The 25,624-nt window shown below is 48.4% G+C and overlaps 1 protein-coding gene across 2 annotated transcripts in view; it reads right to left on the bottom strand.

The window, feature by feature from the left end:
• slc39a11 (solute carrier family 39, member 11) overlaps nucleotides 1–25,624 on the bottom strand; it is a 118,826-nt gene that overhangs the window by 1,504 nt on the left and 91,698 nt on the right. For both annotated transcript variants that reach the window (XM_086195752.1, XM_086195753.1), the window contains exons 6-7: nucleotides 14,687–14,851; nucleotides 1,054–1,123 (exon numbers count right to left, since the gene is read on the bottom strand). In XM_086195752.1, the coding sequence (XP_086051878.1) occupies nucleotides 1,054–1,123; nucleotides 14,687–14,851 (235 nt within the window). The remainder of the gene's footprint in view (nucleotides 1–1,053; nucleotides 1,124–14,686; nucleotides 14,852–25,624) is intronic.

The following is a 25,624-nucleotide window of genomic DNA, read 5'->3' as shown; positions in this document are numbered from 1 at the left end:
TCAGGGCAAATATAAAGATTCAGTTGTGGTTTCAGTTTCATCGAGACGCCTGATTGAGGGCCTTTGTTCAGCTGTGAAGCATGCTAATGCTAGCATGTAGCTACAATACTTGATGAGGATGTTGGTTCATTATGGGTGATGTCTCTACTCTGTTCACACACTTATCAGTTGATTATTAGACCAGAGAGAACATCCATCCATCATCCATCCATCATCCATCCCTCCATTTCCTCCCTCTTATCCTGTTCAGGGTGGTGGGGGTGGAGCCTACCCCAGCAGCCTTCCCCCTGGACAGGTCACCAGTCCATGGCAGGGCCAACACATAGAGACAGACAACCATTGGCTCTCCCAGCCACGCCTACGGTCAATTTAGAGTCTGGATTAACCTGGTCCCTCTTGATGTCTTTGGACTGTGGAGGAAGCTGGAGTACCAGAGAGAACCCAGAAGGAACAGGGAGAACATGGAGACTCACACAGAAAGACCCCGTGCTGCAGCCGGGGCTCCACCCACAACCTTCTTGCTGGGGGGCCACAGTGACGACCACTGCTGCACTGGGCCGCCATCCAGAGAGTCCAACTTTATATATTAACATAAAGTACTACTACTCCATATTTCTAGCACATGTACGTGTTTGATATGTAGTACTTTGAGTTTAGTTTATTAACTTGTGAACACAAAAACATTTATAGACATTTGAACTGTCTTTGTCTTCATCAACTCAACATCCAATCATTCAACTTCATGACCAGCCTGTCCAGGGGGAACCCCACCACTCCCCCACTGCCCCCCCCCCCTCGCGTCCCTTCACAGATAGGTGGTATAGATTATGGATGGATGGATAATAATAATTGGTCTTGGAGAACTGTCTCCTGCAATCAGGACAAGACCAGTCCCTGCCCTCATACCAGGCCACTATGCAGTACCAAACTTGGTCCACTAGATGTCAGCAGCACTACACAACAGAGTGGTGCTCAGACAATCGTGCTGCTGCTTCATCCTCACCTCCCTCCAGCTCCTGGAGGAGCCTCATCAGTGTCTGTCCTGATTCTTACCTGGCGCTCTCAAACGTAGCAGATGAAGTCTTTCCAATGGCGCCAAATCCAACACCCACAGCCAAACCCTCTGCAGGGAGAGAACACACACACAAACACACACACACATACACACACACACACACACACACACACACACACAATATTCTTAATTTCAGAAATCTGGTTGACTTTGATTGAAGCAAACCTCCAGTCATACAGCAGAAGAAGTAGGGAGGTAAAATCTCGAGGAAGGACCGAACTACCAACTAATCAGAGGTGAGGCGTATTTGTAGTCCAACAGGAAGTGGTAATGTCAGGGTGAAGTGTGTTTGTAGTCCAACAGGAAGTGGTCATGTCATGGTGAGGTGTGTTTGTCGTCTGACAGGAAGTGGTCATGTCAGGGTGAGGTGTGTTTGTAGTCCAACAGGAAGTGGTCATGTCAGGGTGAGGTGTGTTTGTAGTCCAACAGGAAGTGGTCGTGTCAGGGTGAGGTGTGTTTGTAGTCCAACAGGAAGTGGTCATGTCAGGGTGAGGTGTGTTTTTAGTCCGACAGAAAATGCAGTCAGTTCTTTGGTGTGGTTTACTCGTGGTTCTGATGTAGAACTGAACCTCCAACATTCACCAGTCTGGTGTTTACTGGTATAGGTACCGGCTCAAGTACCGACTCAGGCACCGGCTCAGGTACTGACTCAGGCCCCGGCTCAGGTACCAGCTCAGGTACTGGGTCAGGGACTGGCTCAGGTACCGACTCAGGCACCGGCTCAGGTACCGCTTCATGTACCAGCTCAGGTACCAGCTCAGATACCGACTCAGGCACCGGATCAGGTACCCTCTCAGGGACCGGCTCAGGTACCAGCTCAGGTATCGACTCAGGCACCGGCTCAGGTACCCTCTCAGGGACCGGCTCAGGTACCCTCTCAGGGACCGGCTCAGGTACTGAGTCAGGCCCCGGCTCAGGGACTGGCTCAGGTACTGACTCAGGCACTGGCTCAGGTACCGGCTCAGGTACCAGGTCAGGTACCGGCTCAGGTACCGGCTCAGGTACCGGGTCAGGTACCAGCTCATTTACCAGCTCAGGGACTCTGGTTCTTCTGTTATTACTCAGTTTCCGAGTAGGACGTCAAATCTAAGGGGGACGGTCCCGGTAGAAATGGGACGCACCATTACTGTGGTCCAGCAGCTTATGACATCACACAGTTTTACAGTTCGAGGAGCTGAGAGGGCGGCAACCTCCGATTTATTGTTCAGTTTTATCAGATGTCTTCTACAACTGGGCAGTGAAAGAAAGGCAGGATGGTCCTCCCCTGATGTCACATGGACGAGCTGTGAGACAAGAGTCCCCCGCAAAGATTGTGTAGGGAAACAAGTCAAGTCAGCAGTTACAGCTGTGCGTGTGTGTGTATGTGTGTGTGTGTGTGTGTGTGCGTGTGCGTGTGTGCGTGTGTCTTTTATGGCTTCACATATGTGTGTGTGTGATGTTTTGTTTATCCAAGAATGATGGATTTCTTCTCTTCATTGCATTTCGCTACGTCTCACTGAAATATTAATAGCCTAAATCCAGCCAGGCTGCCTGAGAGGAGGAACAAGTGACAAGCAGAGAGAGAGAGAGAAGTGAAGAGGAGGCAACAAAGAGATGAAGGAGTGAACACCCCACTGATCCCAGTGCAGCTGTAGATGGCCCACAGGCCTCTCCATCATCATGGAACGCCTGTCATCACCTATGATAACAGCACACACCGGCTCTCATCAAGTCCCTGTCGCCTCATCGCTCTCGGACGCGCTGAGCCACCGTTATGAGGACAAGCTGCAATCACTCTCAGTCCTCTGAACCGTCCAGCATCCTCCGGGGTCAGGGGGAACTATTTTAGCACTTAGCTGGGGGAACACATCGTTTTATAAGAGATTCAAGATCCAAGATTGTCTTTAGTGGGCAGTCAGATATGGCCGCTGGCCTCACCCCCCCCCCCCACTCTTATCTCCAGGCAGGAGCACGCTTACATCATCACTGGGCTGCAGGAGCCTGATAGGTTGTCAGGTTTCCACAGGTCGGGAACATCTACTCCCAGGTCTCACTGTCACACTTTCCCCAACAGGGGGCGCGTTCACACCCAAACCGTGTCTTTGTTGCATAAACTCATCATGCTGCAACGCCGCTGGTATATCTGGACAACGTTTCATCTTCCTGCTAGATCACCGCGACTGCGCACACATGGAACTGTGGCGTCCTGAAGCTTTGGGGACGGCATGCATCGCAGAGCAGGACAAGGTCCTCACAAATCTACTAAACACAAGCGAGTAAAAGTAAAAAACTGGTTTTAATACATGAAGCAAGAGATACTCTTCACTTCAGACCACGGCAGAGGGGATACATCAGTCAGAAACGGCGGCGAAAGCTCCTCCCCCCTGCCGTGCTCCTTTCAACTTCAGGTCTTTGTGTCTTCGCTGCACAGCTGGAAATGTGGGCTGAGGTTTTGGGGGCATTTTGAAAGTCCGCTGACTTCCTGAGGAACTGCACACGTCCACCCTGCTGTCAGGAGTCACTCAGGAGACTCATGTCTGAGGTCTCTGCTGGAACCCTTTCATGAATACCTCCTGGACAACCTGAAGCTTCGGCTGGCCAGTCAGAGCTGCAGGAAAAGCCCCGCCATGTTTCCACGGCAACAAACTCCAAACTGACACTCGATGTGACAGGGATGTGACCTCAGGGTGTTGTCAGTGGGCTCTTTCTTAGTATGGATGCATTTCAGTTTTGTTTTTTGAGTGAAAGGCTGGAGGACATCGAGTGTTCGCGCTCTCCCCGCAGCAGCAGCCTAGCTGGATGGAGCAGGACTAAGACCACTGATGCCACTGCGAAGAACCATCATTTGCATTTAAGGAGTTTGACCATCAGCATCACATACATGTATCAACAGACACGAACCTTGGCTGTGGTCATTCGTCTGGTCAGCTGACAGCTCACTAACAAACCTCCTCCTACCAGCAGGTTGATCCTGCAGTGCTGGAACGTGGCTGCATGTGACGCCTGGTCCGAGTGACGGAACAGGAGCTGCTGCTCCGCTGGACTGCACCAGGAAGTCAGTCATAGTGAACACATCTGGAGATACGCAGTGAACGCGTGTGCAGGTGACAGCAACCCCGTTCATCATATTCTTCACCGTCAGCGGCTGAGAACGCTTGGTTCTGTTAGTGGAACGTAAGATCCTGCCTCATTCTCTGGCTCACGTTAGTTCTCAAGTCCCCCCTGGTGCGTGTTTGTAAAAAGAAAGCCAGGTTGGTCTGGTGAGAACTTGGCGTAACTGTTCCTCCCGAGTCTCAAGAGGCTTTCCACGGCAACTTTGAACTTTTTGTTTTCATTGAACAAATCAAATCCAGCGGGTGGAGCTCAGCTCAGCCTCACCAGGAGAGGACACGTGTGTCGCTTTCAGATGATTCCTGATCTACCTGAGCGTCTTATGCTGACTCCTGTATGTCCTTCCTCATCTTTGTCTTGCCACTTCCAGGAAAATCAGCCTGGCTTCATGTGAAATGAAATACTGAGTGTTTTGTGTGCCTGTCACATCCCAGCTTCATGTTCATGCTGTTGTAAGTGACTCTGATGAGACTGCAGCTGGCAGCTCGTTGTCAACGCCGCCAACAACAGGCGCCACACTCGGGCTGCGGCTGAGGAGCCCTCGCAGCGTCGGACAGAGAAATGTCACATTTCAAGCCTGTGTAAAATTTCCAGTTCATCTAGTCGGCTGTGTGATGTGAAACAAGTTCTCAGGGTATCAAAGGGAGCGGCAAGCTTGGTTGCACGTCGCAGGTATGTGCAGTGAAAACAGCTGGAATTGGAGATGAGATATTTTGTTCGTCCAACTGGAAGTTAGCATCTCCATAAATTTGCTCAGTTGAAGCCAATGGGGTTTTAGACTACTGCAGAGAATCCAGCCTGAGCTCACAGGCCATTTGTCACCGCTACATGAACTAGCGCTGAGCTGGGAGCGTTCTAGTGAGTTAACATAGCATCCTGGATGGAGAAGACGTTTAGCAAACAACGACCTTGATAGTTGGTTCTGTTGCTGTCAACCATCAGTCCCTGGCATATCATGGTTTTTTTTGTGTTTCTTAGAAATAATCCTCAGGTTTTTGTAGCATCTCTGTGTTAGCAGCATGAGCACGGCGTTCACCTACATGAGTTTCATACAAACATTCAGACAGGCCGCGATGGCCTGAGTCTGAGACCGCGTTATCTAGAATTGCTCCGTCTGAAAATGAGTGAAACTGCAGGATTGTTTGTTTGTGGAGTGGAATTCACCCAATCCTGATTTCATTCAATCCCTGAAAGTAAACCTGAGTAACATCCATCCATCGTCATCTTCCGCTTATTCCTACACATTAAGGGTCACGGGGGGGCTGGAGCCGATCCCAGCGTCAACGGGTGAGAGGCGGGGTTCACCCTGGACAGGTCACCAGCCTGAGTAACATTCTGATGCTTATTGTGTTGACTGGTAGCAGCCGACCAGGGAGGGAGAGGACATCCGTCTCCAGACGTCCTACTCACTCTGTGTGTCTCTGAACACCATGTTGTTGTGCAGCAGGTGTTTGTGTTGTTCCAGGGGAAGAGCAAGGCCCTGACACTGCTGCTGAGGGCTTCCATTTCCACCGGGACAGCTAAGTGCACTTAGCACACCGTGGGAAAAAAGCACAAGCCGAGCTGAGATTTTTCTGTCAAATAGCCCCTCTCATCAGCCCGAATCCCAAAATAGGGTTACCACAGAGCGGCGCCGCTAAGAGCGAGGTCCTCAGCGTGTGTGTAGCTGACAGTAAATTACATGATTATTGGTCAAGAAGCACTTGAAAGAAGCTAAACGGTTGCTGCTGCTGCAAATACACGCCAGCGCCTGGATACCAACGGGAAGATGCCACTGTTGAAAAGAACATGAAACCTGCCACAGCAGGATGAGAGTAACTTTTACCTGTTTAGATGAGCATGAACACACACACACACACACACGCGCGCGCGCGCGCGCACACGCGCGCGCGCGCACACACACACACACACACACACACACACACACACACACACACACACACGCACACACACGCGCACACACACACAATCCAAACACTCTAATGACATGTTCACATATCTTGACCCTCAGTCTAGTCAGGCTCCCGTTTTCTGACATGGGCGTGGCCAAGGAGACAGTCCTCATCATCAACCAATCACAGCTTCTGACGTCACTGTCGAGCGACACCACCGCTCTGCGTTAGCTTCAAGCCAAACATACGTGACTGACTTTTTCTGAATTCTTGAACCACAAAGACGTCACGCAGGAGGGTGTACGCTTCGTCGTGAGCTCAAGATATTTGTGAGTACTCGAAGGGGAAAATACACTTTTGAGGTGCAGTACTGCTTTCCTGGAAGAAGAATGAATGTCAGTCTACTAAATGCCAACATGGCAGTGTTGCTGAGTGCTGCTGGCAGCTTCATGGGTCACACATGGATCAGACCTGGGCCATGCTGCCTACCTCCGTGTGCGTGTGTGTGTGTGTGTGTGCGCGCGCGTGCGCTGCTCTGCTGGGTGTTGGGCAGGATCCAGTGTGTGCAGGTGTAGGAGAAACAGACTTGAGGGAGAACATATCCTGTACGCAGCAGCTACATTTAACTAAAGGGTGCAGTGACCAGTTTAAGGTTTCACTCATTAATAAACTGGCCTTTGACATTTAATTATCTGTTTAGTGGCAACGCTGCCTGCGCAGTCTCTTCTCCTCCCACTCTGCACGTGTTCCCAGTTGGTATTTCATCCACATGTTTGGAGCTAAAAACCTTTATTATGAAAATCCCACTGCTGTTACTGATGTAAAGCAGCACAGTCACTCAGCTGTGATGTGGAACAACGTCCTAATCACTGCATTCTCACATTAATCACAGGGTCGCCACTCCGATGTGAGCAGATTGTTAATCGTCTGTTCTGGTGAAGCTCTCTGTCTGGAGATGGTTTTCTGAGAGGTAGAAGGAGGGCAACTCTTATTTTGTTCAGCCAGAATAAATCCTGCCTGTAGGTCAGACCCGGGCTTTCAGGTATCTGTTCTTCCCCTGACTGTTTCGCTGATGTGTCATTTACACTTGCTAGGTTTTAAGCACAAATGTCTGTACTTTCTACTCCTGTACTGCACAGTACTTAAGGGAACAGGTTGAACCAGCACATCACTTACATACATGTACTTCTACTATAGCAATGCATGAAAGTACTTGTTCTTATTAAGTATCACTCTGCAGTTTGTTTGCAGTCTTACCACTAAAAAGTACAATATATTTTACCATACTGCATGAGGGAAAACGCTCTACTTTTCAAATACTCTGACTGAGTGATCACAGGAACTTTGAGTGGTCTCTGTTTTGACCTCTGCCATTCAGTGGAATTCTCAAATTTAACGCTGAAGTATTCGGTCGTAATGTAAACTGCTGAAGTGACACTTCACCACAAGTGTGTTTGGTATTTCAAGTACTTCCGAAAAAGTGTCCTGAGGTCACAGGTTGGTTGTTTAGCAACACTGATGTGAGGTCACCTGCTGATGAGTCTTTGAAAGGCCAAATCAACTTTTTGAATGAAGGATGGACTGGAGATCTTCGTGGCAGGTATCTGGTTCTAGGGGTTTATCACAGAATCCACCTCGATGTGTCGGCCAGAACACCACTTACAGCCAAATCTTGGCCTCAGTGGACTGGAGGTATGCGACCGAGCCGTATGCTTCTCCAGGAGCATCGCAGAAGATGTGTATCTCTCTCTGCAGACCCCAGAGGTCCACATCTTTAGGTAAGTATGGTTGGGGCAAGGTGACCTGCGAGAGAACACTCAGTTCCTCTTCCCATGCCTTCCAACGTTGCAGAAGCTAATGAGGCAGCAGTGGGTCATCCCAGCCACGGTGCTTGTCCCAAAGGCACTGGACTAGCACCTTGGCCCGGGTGGTGTAAGGCAGGATGAACCCCAAAGGGTCATACTGACTCGCTAGAACCTTATAAACATTGCGCATGGTGGGGACAATATAGTTGACGTTGCGATGCTTGTAGCCTAGGACGTCAGTGTGGAACAGCCAGCTCAGTCCCAAAGTGGTTTCTGGAGTGTCTGTCTTGTCTTGGGCTAGCCACAGCTCCACACTGGTGAACAGCTCTCTTCAGGTAGGTGACTTATGTCCTCTGGTTCATTGCTGGCCCATTGACGTAGCTCGAACCCAGCCGATGCCAAGAGGGTTCGCAGTTTGTCCACTATGTGCTTTGCCTCAGTGATGGTGGGGACACTCTGGAGGCAATTATCAACATAGAAGCATCTCTTGACAGATATTCTCACATCGTCGTCGGGCTGGCTGTTGTTGGTGACATGGCGCTGTAAGGCGAACAAGGCACAGCATGGACTGCACGTAGTTCTGAAGGGTAGAACCTGCCACTCATACACTGCTGGTGTTTATCTCGAGTTACATCACACCGGACAAAACGGAGGAGGGCTTGGTCTTCTGGGAGCAGGCGAACCTGATGGAACATGCCCCTAATATCTCCACTGATGGCCACTGCATGTTCTTGAAATCGTAGTAAGCCCCCCAGAAGTGATGCTCCTAAAGTCAGCTGGGAGCAGGTAATCGTTGAGGCTCTGTCCATGATACTGGTATGAACAGTTAAGAACCAGCCTATTTCTAACACTGTGGCTGACCATATGATGTGGGATGTACCAAGCCTCACGACCTTCCTCAGCTGGGGTTTCAGGACCGCATTCTATGACAGAACCTGTGTTAATCAGCTTCTCTTAAGTCCTTGGGACACTTGATGCCGTAGCTCCCCTGAAGAAGAAGGTTATCAACCAGAAAAGAATAGTTCCCTGGTACAGCCCAGAGCTGCATGCCTTAAAACAGAAGACCAGACAACTGGAAAGGAAGACACATTCCAGCCAGCACGAGGAAGTCCGCCAAGCCTGGAAGGAGAGTTTATTAATATATAAAAAAGAACTCCGTAATGCCAGAAGCGCTTACTACTCGTCCCTGATAGAAAAGAATAAGAACAACCCCGGGTTCCTCTTCAGCACCGTGGGCAGGCTCACCAAGAACCATAGTGCTGTTGAGCCATGCATCCCCCCAACTCTCAGCAGTAACGACTTCCTTTCTTTCTTTACTGAAAAGATTGTGAATATTAGAACGAAGATTGCCAGTAATGGAGGACAGACTACAGTCCCCATAGAAGCACCTCCCAGACTTGGTGCATACTTGGACAGCTTCTCCCCCATCGACCTGTCAGAATTAACTTCTGCAGTCGGTTCCTCCAAGTCAGCCACTTGTCTGCTGGATCCCATCCCAACAAGCCTCCTTAAGGATGCCTTCCCTCTAGTCAACACTTCTATATTAAATCAAATTAATCTTTCCTTAGTCACAGGTTATGTGCCACAGGCCTTTAAGGAGGCTGTCATCAACCCTTTACTTAAAAAACCTTCTCTTGACCCAGATGTGTTAGCCAACTATAGGCCAATATCCAACCTCCCCTACATCTCCAAGATCCTTGAGAAGGTTGTCCTGGAGCAGCTACATGCACATCTGCACAGCAACGAGCTCTTTGAAGCCTTCCAGTCTGGATTCAGGGAACACCATAGCACTGAAACAGCACTGGTTAGAGTCTCTAATGATCTTCTTATAGCTTCAGACAGAGGTCTTGTCTCTGTGCTTGTCCTTTTGGACCTCAGTGCTGCATTTGACACCATCGACCACAGCATCCTGCTACAGAGACTAGACCATGACATTGGGATTAAAGGAACTGCCCTAAAATGGTTTAAGTCCTACTTATCTGACAGGTTTCAGTTTGTTAATGTTAATAATGACTATTCAGAGTACAGTAGAGTTACATATGGTGTACCACAGGGTTCAGTTTTAGGACCGATTCTCTTCACTCTTTACATGCTCCCATTAGGTGACATAATCCGGAAGCACTCGATCAACTTCCACTGTTATGCAGATGACACACAACTTTACTGGTCGATGGAGCCAGACGACACAAGCCAGTTTACTAATCTGCTAGACTGCCTGAAAGACATTAAATCCTGGATGTCTTCTAACTTCTTAATGCTCAATTCAGATAAAACTGAGGTAGTCATTTTTGGACCTAAACACCACAGGGACACACTCTTGAATCGGATCTCTACTCTAGATGGCATCACCCTGACCCCGAGTACAACTGCAAGGAACCTTGGGGTCATTTTTGACCAGGACCTTTCCTTCAGCTCCCACATAAAGCATGTGACCAGGACCGCCTTCTTCCATCTGCGAAGTATCGCTAAGATTAGGAATATCCTTTCCCAGAGTGATGCTGAAAAACTGGTGCATGCATTTATCACTTCTCGGCTGGACTACTGCAACTCTCTCCTGTCAGGATGTCCTAAATACTCTCTAAAGAGTCTCCAGCTGGTCCAGAACGCTGCAGCGAGGGTTTTGACGGGAGTTAAGAAGAGAGAACACATCTCTCCCACTTTAGCTTCTCTCCACTGGCTTCCTGTAGGATCTAGAATTGACTTCAAAGTCCTTCTGCTGTCTTATAAGGCTCTCAATGATAAAGCCCCATCCTATTTGAAAGAGCTCATTAGTCCCTACTGTCCCACCAGAGCACTCCGCTCCCAGAATGCAGGTCTTTTAGTGATTCCCAGTATCTCTAAAAACAGACTGGGAGGTAGAGCCTTTAGTTACCGGGCTCCTCTACTGTGGAACCAGCTCTCTCCATGGGTCAGAGAGGCAGACACAGGTAGCTCTGAACCATTGATAGCTATGCTGCTACAGGCTTAGACTGCTGGGGGACACATCAGGTTACATGGAGCCCTTCCCTCCTCTCCTCTCCTCTCCTCTCCCCCTCTCTCCTCCTCTCCTCCCTGCACATTTTTGGAACTGTCATTACCATTACTTGTTGCACTTTGTAGTTTGGCCTTGGTGTCTCGCAGTCTCTCTGTGTTTCCACAGATCCACCAGAGCCCCAACCGCCGCCTGCATCGCCCCCCCCCCTTATTCCCGACTGTTACACTGGCCTGCGCTCCCCTTCCATGAACCAGTCTGCCATCCAGTCCCCCATCAAGCTGGCTTGCTCTCCCTGCCTCCCCCACCAGAAGCTTCCTTCTTCAGCTGTTATTAACATTTCCGTGTTTCCCACATTTTGTATCGTAAACTGTTTTCTTGTCTGTAACAACATCTACTGCACGTCTGTCCCTCCTGGTGAGGGATCCTCCTCTGTTGCTAACCCTGAGGTTTCTCAGATTTTTCCCTGTTAAAAGGGTTTTCTATGGAGTTTTTCCTCAGTCGATGTGAGGCTCTGAGGGCAGAGGATGTTGTTATGATGCCATGTGAAGCCCTTTGAGACAAACTGTTTGTGAAAACGGGCTATACAAATAAAATTGCCTTGCCTTGCCTTGCCTCTATCTCCACTTTGTAGGCAGCAGCCTGTGCCGGGTCTCCGACCAGGTGCCTTTCCACACCTCTCTAAGTGGACATAACAGATTCTTTGGATTCCTGAAGGAGCAGCATGTCCCTCTGGCACAGCAACGGGGTAGCACACCTGCATACCCGCTGAAGGAAGTGTCTCTCTTGGTGGATATCCTCCAATTCCATCCTTACATCATCAGGTGGAGGCCTGGAGCAAGGTGTTGGAGCTGGAGACGTAAAGCCATCACAGACACATTCCCCCCGCTCTCTCTCTAGTGACTGCAGGGGGGCTAGCTGATACTCCTGGATGTGCTGCAGGCCCTCAGCGCCATAGAACAGTTCCATCTCTTGAAGAACAGCATCCTTTCTCCGCAAGCGACTGGGTGGACTCATAATCCGAGGTGAGGGGGGTCATCCTGTTCCTTTCCTCCTGGTGATGTGTCTCTATGCCCTCTCCATATCTCTGACAGATGTAGTCAAGATGCTCCACATCATAATCTGGGTAACATACTGGGGGGCGTAGATGTCGTCTGGGTCTTGCACCGCAAACTTTATCCTCTGAAGGCTGATCCGTTGCTGATGTGAACTCCGTGATCCGGCTCGAAGGACCATTCAATGTACTGGAGACCTTAGTGGTAGGTATCTGGTTCTGGGGGTTTATCACAGAATCCCCCTCGATGTGTCGGCCAGAACATCACTTACAGCCAAATCTTTGAGTATTCAATAATGAGGCAGGTGACGTAGTTCAGGTGGTTTGATTTACTACTTGCAGGCAAGAAGGTCATGTGGTTTTGTTTCATCCACGCACAGACTACATGCCGCGATGCTAATAAACAAGCTTCCCTCTGCCGTCTCACTCGTGCACACAATCAACTGCAAACTGAATGCCGTCAGTTAGGTCAAATACACAAACTACCCAGCAGGGGGTGCACTCCTATTTGAGCTGAACAACATCATATTAAAGAACACAACAGAACACATCCCAACTTTGGAGCCTTTTCTACAGAGGATCAGTTCGAATGAAAGCTCAGAGGTGAAAGCAGCACTGAAGCATTTCTGCTGTGAGGTTTTGAACGTCTCCTGCACTTAAGATTTGAAGTTCTGCACACTGAAACTCTGTTTTTATTTTTGAAGGCAAATCATGTTGTCTGGACGTACTGTTGTCCACAGAGAAGACGCTCAGCTTCACCGAGACAATCAGAAGGTTTCCAGAACCTGGCGAAGGCGGTCAGGATGATTGGCTCTGCTGGCCGCAGCCTCCCAGCCGGCCTGAGTTGTTCTCTACACCGACTTGACAGCATTGTCCTTCCTCTGATCTTGAGTTAGCTGTTATCATCACAGACAGAACGATGTCATCCTGCTCTTCGCTGGATGTCCCCTTTGATGTTTGATTGACAAGTCATCAGTCTAATTAGCTCATCAGATCTGACAGGATGGTGATGAGGGTTCAATAATATTTAATAATGCAGGAGCTTCTCCTGGCAACATTTTCATCACAAACATTCAAATCCATTTAGGCTGAAATGTCAAGGCTTCCGTCAAGCTCATCGTCAGAGGGTTCCTGCTGGTTCCTAGAGTTCTAACAGTAGAACAGGAGAACAGATGAATGATGCTTCATGCAGCAAGTCTGTTTTGCCTTTCAAGTTCTCACCAATAGGAGTTTTGAGCTCACAATGGTGTTTTTCCCTCCTGTTTTACTTCTTTGAGACTGCAGAGAGAACCGTTGATGTATACTTAGCTTGAAGCTAACGGAGACTGACGGCTAACAACAGCTAAACTGTCCAAATTGATCTGTTTACCAACACTGAAGCTCATCGTCTGGTTTTCTGAATTCAGCTGCAAGGACAAATAACTCACAAACCCTTTGATTTGAGATTAATTCAGTTTAACTGCTACATTCCTGGTTTGGCGCTGGAACGGAAGCAGCTGGCGCATCAAGTTGAGCCCAGGTACTTGGGCTCACCCTCACTTGTTCATGGTAGCGCTGAAGTGGAAATATTCAGGTGACTTCAAATTCATCTCATATCAGAGTGTTTGTGGATTACTGAGCTTGCTCGCTCCTGAGCGTCGGCCATTTTTCTTGCGAGGAGTCAGTTGAACCGCTCCAACGTGACTGCTTCAGACCAGCTCGGACCTTGGTGTTAGCACGCTCTCCTTCGAGCTTGTGAACAGTTGACCCTCCTTGCGGTGGAGGTGGCATGGAATGAACAGAAAGAGTCCGGTACAGCAGTTCCTTCCAAGAAGACCTTTTTATTCCCAGGCAACAGGTGTACGACCAGGTGTGACAGAGGTTCAACCATTCCCCAGGCAGATGGAAACTGGCGCCTTATATACCCGCTTGAATAATTTCCCCCCCTGGCCCCTACCAAGAGCAGGGATCTCCCTCTATCCCCAGAATCTCTTAGCTCCCAACACCACATAAAAAAACCCCAGAAATTACCAGTCTAAAATTCACCCATGATTTATGGTTATAGGTCCTTAAAAATTGGCCGAATTCCCCAATATACTAGATTTGCCCAGATAATTCCAGCAGCAACACCCCCCCCCTCTCCATTCTGACTGTGGTCTCTCCCGGAACATTTATCCGGTGACGGTACCCGCCCGGACTCTTTTGAACGCGGACACAACAGAAAGGTGAGTGGCACAATCCAACACTGGCACCCTATTGTACTCGACCCTGTGGAGCTTTGACACCCCGAAACCTCCTTCCACTGCTTGACGCCTCCAATCCTCATCGTCACATCTCTCTCCCGACAGGTGGAGCGATACCGGCGCAGACACCCCCGCCTGAGGACCACCGCCACCAAGGCACGGTTATATAAATAAATAAATATACATAATCAATAAATAAAGATGCCGCAAGCTGGATAGGGAGCCGTGTGCAAATCCGCTCTGTAATTTACTGTGCAACACTCAATAAAGTGCCGATCTTAAAGTGCGTGTGCCATTATTAAAGTGCTGTGCTAATTGTGAAGTACTGTGAAAACAACCCCCGTGCAACCTTCATACATTACTATCTTAACGAAGGGCTCTTCGTTACAGAGCTGAGGACTCAAACCAAGTGTTAGTGCAGCTGGTTGACGGTTACAGTGGATGTTGACACCACGCCGTCCCCCATGTGGAGCGTAGCTTTGCTGTAACTCCCGATTTTGGTCCTAACAAAAGCACTTCAGTAACCCTACAGTGACAAAACCTGATGGCATTGCCTCGTCCTTTCTCTCGTTCTCACCTGGGACATTGTGGATGGTGATGGCCAGAATGAGGAGAAGAATACGTCTCCAGCTGCTTCCTGTTTGAACCACTTCCTGTGGTTTCCTTTCTGTTTCCTGTCCATCTGAGCCGCCTGTCGGAGGTCCTCTCCTCCTCCACGACACGTCCCCGTTCTCTAGTTTATCTACAAGGACCAGACAAAGAAGCTTTTAACAAAGTGATGAAAGATGCAGCATAAACACGGATCACCTTTTACAACTCAGTGACAAAGAGAACGAGATGAAGTAATACTCCTTTGAAAAAATAATACTTCCAACACAGAGCGTCAGACCTAATCTGCTTTGAAGAGAAAGATAAAACAGCCAGTGTTAAAAACGTGAGCCTCATGATTACAACAGCTGTCACTGGACCCAGTAACTCGCCCCTGAAGTCGCCATCGTAACAACAGAAAACCAAAAACCGCGTTTCATTCTGGACTTCATCGGGTTCCCACAGCCTCATGTAGAACGTTCCCCAGAGCCGACGCTAAGTTCCTCAGCCAGTACTTCAGCTTCGTTGTTGCTTGAAGGTGGAGTTTCAGATTTAGGCCATAACTCTCAGGGATTGGACCAGCACCCCTCAACAGTCATGTGACCACCAGGTAGTTTCATATACACTTTCATGACGAGGCTCAGTGGAAGCATCATTCATGCAGCACATCTCATGATCATTTTTCCGATGTTCCCATTTTTCATGTTTCAAACTGAGCTCGTCCTCTGATGCTGCTCCACCTCTGTGGTTCAGCCTCCTTCCTCTGCTGAGGAAGTTTGGGCAGCTAATTAAATAAAGTCAGGATGGTTTATTTCATGGATCCAATGAATGATTTAGTATAATTAAGCACTGATTAGTCATCCACATGCCGACCGTAATCGTCACTCATCACCTTCCTGCACTAATCACCCCCAGCCCTTCCCTAAACCTTCCCTCGCCTCAGACTGTCACACCAACGCTCTAAATTCTTACTGTTCAGTCACTGCTTTTAATCTTCCCCACGCAGGCTGTTAACTGGAATATTCTGTTGGAAAAGGTCAAATAATTAGGACCGTTACATGGTGTGTTCAGGAGTGTGTGTGTGTGCCAGACATGCAGGCTGCAGGTATCCCCACAACAGCCACACCACATCAGTCTAACTCTGTACTTTTAGTTTGATGTATCTAGAAACCAATAATTTAACTCTACAGCTGATAATAGTAATGATACAAAAACACAGGATGATGTGATACCATAAGGAACGTTCACTGCTTACTGACGCTGTCTGACGGGATGCTACCTCATTTGATCATTGGATAACATGACACAACATTTTAGGACAATAATACATTTTGGCCCAGCACTAGGGGGCAGCAAGGCTCAGAGGTAGCGAGGCCATCTAGCAACTGAGGGGTTGCTGGTTCAATCCTCCCTCCCCCCGCTGACCATGTCAAAGTGTCCTTGAGCAAGATAGTGAACCCCTAATTGCTCCTGATGGCCCTGTGAGGGACTGGTGACCCGTCCAGGATGAACCCCACCTCTCACCCACTGACAGCTGGGATAGGCTCCACCCCCCACCACAGCCCCTTAACAGATAAGTGTTATAGAAGATGGATGGATGGATGGATGGATGGATTGAGGGCTGGGTTGATGGATGGATGGAGGATTGGGTGGATGGATGGATGGAGGGATGGATAGATGGATGGAGGGATTGGTGGATGGATGGATGGTTGGGTGGATGAATGGAGGGAGGGATGGTTGGGGGGATGGATGGTTGGATGGATGGATAGAGGGATGGATGATTGGGTGGATGGATGGATGGGGGATGGATAGATGGGTGAATGGATGGATGGTCGGGTGGATGGATGGAGGGATGGGTGGATGGATAGATGGGTGAATGGATGGATGGTCGGGTGGATGGATGGAGGGATGGGTGGATGGATAGATGGTTGGTTGCATAGTTGATTGATTGGATGGTTGGGGGATGGATGGTTGGATGGATGGATAGAGGGATGGATGGTTGGGTGGACGGATGGATGGATGGATGGTTGGGTGGATGGTTGGATGGATGGATGGATGGATGGATGGTTGGGTGGATGGATAGATGGTTGGTTGGATAGTTGGTTGATTGGATGGTTGGGGGATGGATGGTTGGATGGATGGATAGAGGGATGGATGGTTGGGTGGATGGATGGATGGATGGATGGTTGGGTGGATGGATGGATGGTTGGGTGGATGGATGGATGGTTGGAAGGATGGATAGAGGGATGGATGGTTGGGTGGATGGATGGGTGGATGGATGGATGGATGGTTGGGTGGATGGATGGATGGTTGGTTGGATGGTTGGGGGATGGATGGTTGGATGGATGGATGGAGGGTTGGGTGGGTGGATTGATGGATGGGTCGATGGATGGAGGGATGGGTGGATAAATGGAGGGATGGATAGATGGGTGGATGGATGGATGGTTGAGTGGATGGATGGAGGGATGGGTGGATGGATGGAGGGATGGGTGGATGGATGGGCGGAGGCAACAACAGCAAGAACACACGAGTTGGTGTGAGTGTTGTTGTTCATGTGTGGCCCGACGTGCACGAGGACAGGAGATGTTCTCCATGTGGCTCTCAATCAGATCTGTGCCAGTGTTGCTGATCTGAGCAGGCAAATCGCTATCCCCTGTCACTCTGGGTTGCAGGTCATGCAACCATCTTCCATTTTGATGACATACGACATGACTTTGTCAGGCACAACAACCGTCTGTGCTGAAAACAACAACAAAAAAGTCATCATCCTCCATCAGTGATTAGTTGCAGCTGACATTCTTCAGGTTGCTAACAAACCCTTTGAGGTGCTGCGTCAAATCACTGCGCCTGGTCAGAAAAGTAGTTCCGACTCTGTTTCACCTTAAAATGATGAAATCCTGTGATTTTTAATTTTGTTTTTCATCATGAATATCAAGGACAACCCTTACGCTGTTCTGGAGAAAACTGGCTTTTGATATAGGTATGCTAAGCCGCCCATCCTCTCCCATTCATCATGCTAAGCTAACTAGCATGGGTCTCAGCTCCGTGACGCAGCACAGAGGAGAGAAAGGTCTCTATCGTCATGTCTGGCTCTGGAAAAGAAGGCAAATAACTACATTTCCCAGAGTATTTGCAGCACTTGGTGTTGGATGTGGTTAACTTTTAAAAAGTAAATGTCAAGACCTGCAGGGCTTTTCTAGTCCACCAGAAAATAGAGTTAACACGTTGCGGACCACTACTGTGATTAATCACATTCTTAACTTATTCAGTCTGAACTCCAGGCCTCTATTCGTGACCTACATAGTCTGATGTCTGGTGCTATCTTGAAATTGCACTAATGATCCCACTGACAGTTCTGCGTTAGCTAACATGACCATTAGCTCAGATCCTCTGATGTGTTTAGAAGTTTAACTGGCACCCAGCTGTCATTTACACTCAAGCTGCTACGCTAACAAGCCGTCTGAAACCAGCTCAGCACCAAGCGTCTTTATGAAGGAAGCACGCTGTCTTTTATGAACAGCAAAAACACAGTTAGCAAAATACTCCAGTGATGAGTCACTAAACTGTCATCAATCATTCATTTGCGTGCTATATTTGATCATTTTCACGGTGTTTTATTATCTTCATCAATTTTGCCACTCATATTTGAATCAAGTTTTTCTTTTCTTTTTCAAGTCCTGTTCTTTGGTTTGTCAGTATGCATTAGTCTCAATGTATTGTTCTTATTTTATTCCTTTAGGCCAATATTTGTCTGAACCATGCAGTATAAACAAAGCTTGATTGATTTGCCTCGTGTCAACAGCACAGAGGCTAGCATGGACGCAGCATATTTACCATCGTGTCTGTCTTGTTTAAAAAAAAAATCACTGAATGAATAATTGGCTTCAGCTGAATTGTCCAGCGTCATTTGTAACTAGCAGCAGTGAGAGCAGCATTCTTTAGCTGAACTAGCTTCTGAAGACAAGGATGTGGGCTCTGATTCACATCCCCACAGCTCTCCTTAGCAGGTCAGTGTCCACCTGTCCTACCGTCACTGCTGCGTCTTCCGGATTTTAACTGTTTCTACGTTTCACCAAGAACCTCTGCAGTTCCATGTCCACAGGATGTGTGTCAGTAAAAGCTAGCGGTGGACATGAGTCACAGCCTCTAAGGCTCATGAAGAGACACATACATAAGCAACATATACCAGATAGAGAAGGACTAATCGCTTCATTAGGGGGACGCACTGGTGTGTGTGTGTGTGTGTGTGTGTGTGTGTGTGTGTGTGTGTGTGTGTGTGTGTGTGTGTGTGTGTGTGCTGTTAATCTGAGTTACTCACCATCGTGAGAGAAAAGGGCTTTGACTGCTAAGTGCCTTCATTAACTTATTTCTATTCATCTGCATTCCCATTGATGAAGGAACACCTGGACGCAGACCGACCTCACTGCTTTTGATAAAATATTTAAGCTTTGATCTTCCAAGACAAGAAATCCCACTCGTTCACCAGAGATCTATAGTCAGCACCTCTTTGAAGAATATAGGAAAAATAACATGACGTCAAGGTTCTTCCTTCAACAAAGACCTATTTAATGTGACCACTTCAGTTCTATTCTATGGCCAAATGTCGCGGAGCATCCCTGTGTGGGAGCAGTAACCTTTTCTATGGCCCCTTGTCTGTTACGCATTGTGAGCGAGGAGAGATTCCAGTCATTCACAACCTCAAACAGAATCGTAGCAAAGATAATTGATACAAAGGAGGAGGAACACCAAGGAGGGACGCTGGCCAAACATCTGCCAAGGCCGCTTGCCAGATGAGGAGAAAGAAAACTTGGCTGTAGAAATGTGAAACTGAAAGTGTCTGTTATAGCTTTTCTATTGAGACAATGAAGACTCTCGGCAGGGACGCCTGTAATCTCTTGGAATTTGAGATTCAGCCAATGGAAATAAAGAAAAAGGAGATGATTTCTCCTGAAACGCTGTGAACAAAAATCCTCCAAAGCCTCGTCTGCTACGATCCACGTCCTCGATTCAGCTGTAATCCACAAACACTCAGATTTGAGCTAGAAACAAGCTAGTTTGGCGTTAATCTGAACCACCACAAGTGAGTTGTTTCAACTGAACGCTCCAGCTGGTCACCCTCAGCGCTACTATGGAGAGGACTACAGCTAATATTTTTAGAAATATAGCAATGAAGTATTTCTACTGCAATACTAGCAACTCTTTGATGCTGTGCTGTGATGACAATGCGGCGTCAAAGCTTTTGAGCTCAATACTGAAATGCTACCATACAGATATTTAGAACATATTGTATTTTTTGCATATTTTTTTAATTGTTCATTACCTAACTGGCATGACAAGTGGACAGAAATGTAACATCAGACTACTAACATCCCATCAGGTACAAAGGAAGAACCGCAGTGAATCTACAGTCCTAACAATCTTTGATTCTCAGAACTTTAACTTCATTTTTGCCTTCACAGTGGGAGAGAGGGGAAAAAAGCAGTTCATGCTGTCAGCTGCAGGACGTCAAGCATCCTTCTGATGAACCCTCACACTCCTCTCGTCTCTGTAGTGGTGGAGACGATCGAGCGGGACTTTCAGCTTTCAGGATTTTGATGGTAGCAAAGTTCGCAGAAATATGGAGATGTTTTCTTGGCTTTGGGACTATAAACGATCTTTGGTGTCAGGATCAGTAACCGGAAGATGGATTGTATAAAAAAGTGGACAGTGGACGCTGACAACCCCTGACCTTTTCTCTAGTATTAACGCTCACTTCCTGTTCATCTTGCTGGATAAATCTGGAACGCACGGGAGCTGCAGTGTTTTTCTACGGTCCGTCATGGGGGCCTCCTGTTGTAGCTGAGGACCCAGGTCATAAAAGAGAAGACCTATTTGCCAATTTGTCCTCCATATCTGGACAGGATGGTGGCGTTGGAGAGCAGCGAGAGTGGATGTGACAGACACACAGGAGAGGTCCCGGTAGCAATCAGCTCAGTCCAGCAGCTGACTGAACCACACGTCAGTCATAGATCATTTGTCTTTCTACATAAATATCAAGTCAATATATGTACACTTTGTACAGTTTCAGTGCTTCCTGTTATTCTGTCGTTGAATTGTGCGAGGTCGGTCTTCTAGAGGCAGCTACTCAGTGCTCTGAACATGATGTGTTTGGATTCTTTTCTGTTTATCAGTCTAGATCAGGGGTCGGCAACCTTCAACGCTCAAAGAGCCATTTGGACCCGATGACCATAGGAAAGAAAACATCGGGAGCCACAAAACTCTCTTGACATCTCAAATGAAGAGAACCCTGCATATATCGTTTTTTTTACCGTTATGAAATCAATGAACTGCTACGGAGAAAACAAAATTCTATTTCTACATGCAACAAAAAGGTTTCTTCAGAAACTTTTCTTTTCTTGGATTTATCCATGGTTGGGCTACTGGGGATCGAAAAGTTCAATAAACTACATGCCGGCGGGTGTTGCACATCCGCAACTGTAACGAGTATATTGAGCTTCAAGAAATTGAAAGCGTTCTATTTTGATGCCCCAAAATCACCATAATCTTCTAATCTAGTCTAGATCTATCAGCTCCTGCTGGGCATGGAGAGAGAGGACTGGCTGTTCTGCTCTGTTCAAAGTCGGAGTGAAACGGCTGTTCAGTTTTACTGGATTGTTTCTGCTAGAGGATCGGTGCTCCTCAGGGAGGGAGTCAGTCATGGCCAGGTTCATTTAGCGTGTCAGGAGGTTTATTCTTTTGTTCATCTTCATGTGAGTTCACCATCACTGATCCTAGGAGCTCAGTTGTCGGGGGCTGTTATACCCCTGGTAGGGTCACCCGAAACAAACAGGTCCTTGGGAAGGGACCAGACAAACACTAGATATAAAGACCCCAAAGAAGAAAATCAACTTGGGTCCAAGTTTTCCCTTGCCTGGACGTGGGTCACCAAGGCCCCCCTCTGTAGCCAGGCCTGGGGGCAGGGCTCAGCGATGAGTGCTTGGAAGCCAGGCCTGCACCCATGAGACCCGGCCGGACAGCCCGAGGAGGCAACGTGAGTCCTCCCTCCAATGGGCTCACCACTAATGGGAGGGGCCAAAGGGGCAGGTTGCTAAGTGAGATGGGTGGTAGCTGAGAGCAGAGACCTTGGTGGTCTGATCCTCGGCTGCAGAAGCTAACCCTGGGCACACTGGATCTCACCTCTCTAGTGGGGATGGAGCTGGCGGATGAGATTCTGCCCCAAGTGGACGAGTTCATGTACCTCAGGGTCTTGTTCATGAGTGAGGGAAAGACTGATTGTGAGATCAACAGGCGGATTGGTGCAGCATCTAGAGTGATGCGGACTCTGCATCGGTCCGTTGTAGTGAAGGGGGAGCTGAGCCAAAAGGCAAAGCTCTCAATTTACCACTCGAACTACATTCCTACCCTCACCTGCGGTCATGAGCTTTGGGTAATGACCGAAAGAACAAGATTGGGGGTACAAGCGGTGAGTTTCCTCCGGAAGGTGGCTGGGCTCACCCTTAGAGACAGGGTGAGAAGCTCCGCCATCTGGGAGGGGCTTGGAGTAGAGCCGCTGCTCCTCCACATCGAGAGTCAGATGAGGTGGTCCAGATGCATCCCAGACACCTCCCTGGGAAATTGTTGAGGGCACGCCCAAAAGGTGGGAGGCCTCAGGGAAGACCAGGACATTTTGGAGAAACCATATGGGCCTCATGTATAAATACTTGCGTGGATCTCATTCTAAAAAACTGCAGTCGCAAGAATCGTGAAAGTTGCGTACGCACCAAAAAATCCGGATGTATCAATCTGTGCGAGCGCCGGGATCCACACACGTTTCCTTGATACATCCCAATCAGCGTGGAATTGAGCGCAGATGTCGGAGTGACCGGGCCCGCCCCCGTCACGCCCACCTATAAATACACAAATTCATTTTAATAAGGTCTCCGCTGTCGGCGCTCGCAAAACAATGTCAAAGAAAAAGAAGCTCACGACGTGCGAGCTGGAGGTGCTGGTAGGAGAGGTGGAGGAGAGACAGCAGAGTTTGTTGGTCTGCCTGTCCAGTGGTGTCAGGATGAACAATGAGCGTTGTGAGTGGATAAGAAGTGAGAGGGTGAACGAGGTGGGTTCAGACCAACGCACCCCCGCGGAGATGAAAAAAGTGGTGGGACCTGTGATTGGCTAAATTCAACACTGCGCAATCACTAGATGAACAACTACAACAATCAGTTGGATTCAATCTAAATTTAATAACAACATGGAAAATGGCATGAACAGGACCTCAAGGTGGAGGTCAAGCAGCTGCCCCCCAGAGGAGTGCCGGCCAGACAGGTGGGGGTCAGGGAGGGGGCACCTGACAGAATTTGAGCAGCGGGTGGCAATCCCCCTCACAGAGGGGCTGCCCGTGACTGCCGCCCCCACCCACGCTGACTCAGAGAGCCTGGAGGGTCAGTGGCAACTCCATTTCTTAGCAACATTTCCACCTGCTTTGCCACAGATGTGAAGGCAACAAATACGCAGACGTTAAATAAACCAGTATGTTTAATAGAAATTGATCCGTCAGCCATGCCGCCGACGTGCAGCACCCCTGCCGGCTCAGTCATCCGCCAGGACCAGCGGCATTCGGGCCAGCCCGTCCTCACACAGGCGGTCCTGTAGTCGCAGGAGGGCATTATTAGGGGAATAACGGGGACAATGAGCGGCTCAACCGCCTGATAAATGTTCTGGAACGTTCCGTGGACAAAATAAATTAATCTGGCTTCATGAATCGTGTAATCCCTTCTAAAGCCTTATTTATGCTTCTGTGTCGTGGCGACGCCGTACCTACGCCGTCAACGCAGACCCCTACGCCGTAGCCCGACGTGCACCTCCAAAAAATCCTGACTACGCGTCACGTCGACGCGTAGTGACGTGAACGTCAACGGACTGTGATTGGTCCGCTCACACGACGTTTCCGGTTCAGCACAACAACACCGCCATTTTTAAAGTTTCTGTGGTGAGAGCAACACGCAAAAGTAAAAATGGACCAAGCCGAAGAAAGAGTTATCGAGGAGGTTCGCAGGTATGACCACCTTTACAACTTCCATCGTTGTCTCTGTCTCTGACCCATGTGCTATGACCGGAAGAAAACTAAGGAATTCGACAAGAGTCCCCCAAAACCATACAAAGATAAAGCCACACCCCTCTAGTGGCTTGGCGGTGAATTACAGAGCAACGCGTTCCCTCGACGCAGAACTATAAATGCACAATGACGACGTCGGGGCTACGGCGTAGGTTCGGCGTCGCCACGACGCAGAAGCATAAATCAGGCTTTACTCATTCACATTGTGGAAATGAAATTCGGGCGTGCGAGGACGGCTGCCCGGCCGGGATCGGCGTCCATCCCTCCAGCCTCTGCGCATCCAGGATCTGCAGGTTGATGGAGCGGAAACCCTTACGATGAACGTAAGCGTGTTCCTCATGGGACGGCGCTTTTATGGCAACATGAGTGCAGTCATTAGAGAATTAGACATTAGAGAATCAGGCTATTGCTGCAAATGGCGCTTTAAAATTTAATATAATATTATTCAATGATCAGGTCCACCACCCAGGCCCTGGCCCGGCGGAGGGTTGACTGACTCACCCCGGAACAGTCCGCCATCTGCTGCTGGAAAGCTTTTTTGTGCTCGATTTATGTGCGGTTACCAAATAATGTCAGTTACCAAACACCGCCACAGGGTGTCGCCAACAGACCAAAATGCAGTTAATGCAAGAATCGGTTTTCCGCCAACTTCTACGGCTCCTCCGGAGTTGGCGTGAAACAGCGCAAGAATTGACGAACATTTCGCGTCGATACATCTGAACCTGAGAATCGATCATGGCGTACGCAAGTTTTTCTTGCGTAAACCGCGTTGATGAGGCCCCAGGACTCTCAGCTGGCCTGGGAACGCCTCAGGATCCCTCGTGAAGAGCTGGACGAAGTAGCCGGGGAGAGAGAAGTCTGGGCTTCTCTGCTCAGGCTTCTGCCCCCGCGACCTGACCCCAGTTAAGCGGAAGAAGATGGATGGATGTGTGGATGGATGATGTCACCAGTTAGGACTTCTCAACAAGACTGACTTCCATAGTTTGTCAATCTTTGTTCAATTAAAGCAATATGTTACCACTAATAAGTGTGTTGAGGACAAGACTGTACTATCCCAAAGCTCAGCACACACCTGGATGAAGAAGATGTGGATTCTACTGGATGATGCACTTGAGCGCCTCTCATTGGTGCATATGTTCCAGTCATCGCTGCATCGAGTAGATTTGCTCTGTACAGTTGGAGTTTGTCAATTGTCTCAATGACCTTGGAAACAATCCTGCACCTGGCAATTAATCACATTCACATTTTCAGCTCCCCGTGATTATGAAAACAAGATTATTCAGATTAAACAAGTATTGTGTCACATCTCATTTCACGTGATGTTTTATGCTGGCAGAGAGAGAAAGAGCGATCAAACCAATCCAGCTATGAGGAAACACAATGATCTTTCTGAGGTCAAGCAGAAATCCAAAATAAAGCAGGATTAAAATCCCTGCTGTAATCCTGCAGTGACTGACAGTCAAACGCAGCCCTTTCTTTTTTATCTCCATGGTGACCCATCACTGAGATTCATTCAACCTGAAGGTCGGGACCAGCAGTGAGGTTGCAAGATCATTTCTGGGGTTCGCCAAATAAATACAATGTAATTAATAAATATATTGAATTACATAAATGCACACAAAATACATATTGAATTCAAAACTAGTTGAATCATAACTATTAGGGGGTGCCAGACCCCAGCTGGAGACCAAATCTGAGTCTCATCCCAGAAGTGCTTTGTGGAGCCAAAATGTTGGACCCCACAAGCAGAGAGGGATCCTGGCTTTTAGACCCAAGAAATATGGTTAAACAAGACACACACACACACACACACACACACACACACACACACAC

This window comes from Aulostomus chinensis, chromosome 23 (genome assembly GCF_037954235.1).
Source record: "Aulostomus chinensis isolate RoL2024-O1b breed Wild chromosome 23, RoL_Achi_v1.0, whole genome shotgun sequence".
NCBI classification, from domain to species: Eukaryota; Metazoa; Chordata; class Actinopteri; order Syngnathiformes; family Aulostomidae; genus Aulostomus; species Aulostomus chinensis.
This window is presented reverse-complemented; position numbering and strand designations above follow the sequence as displayed.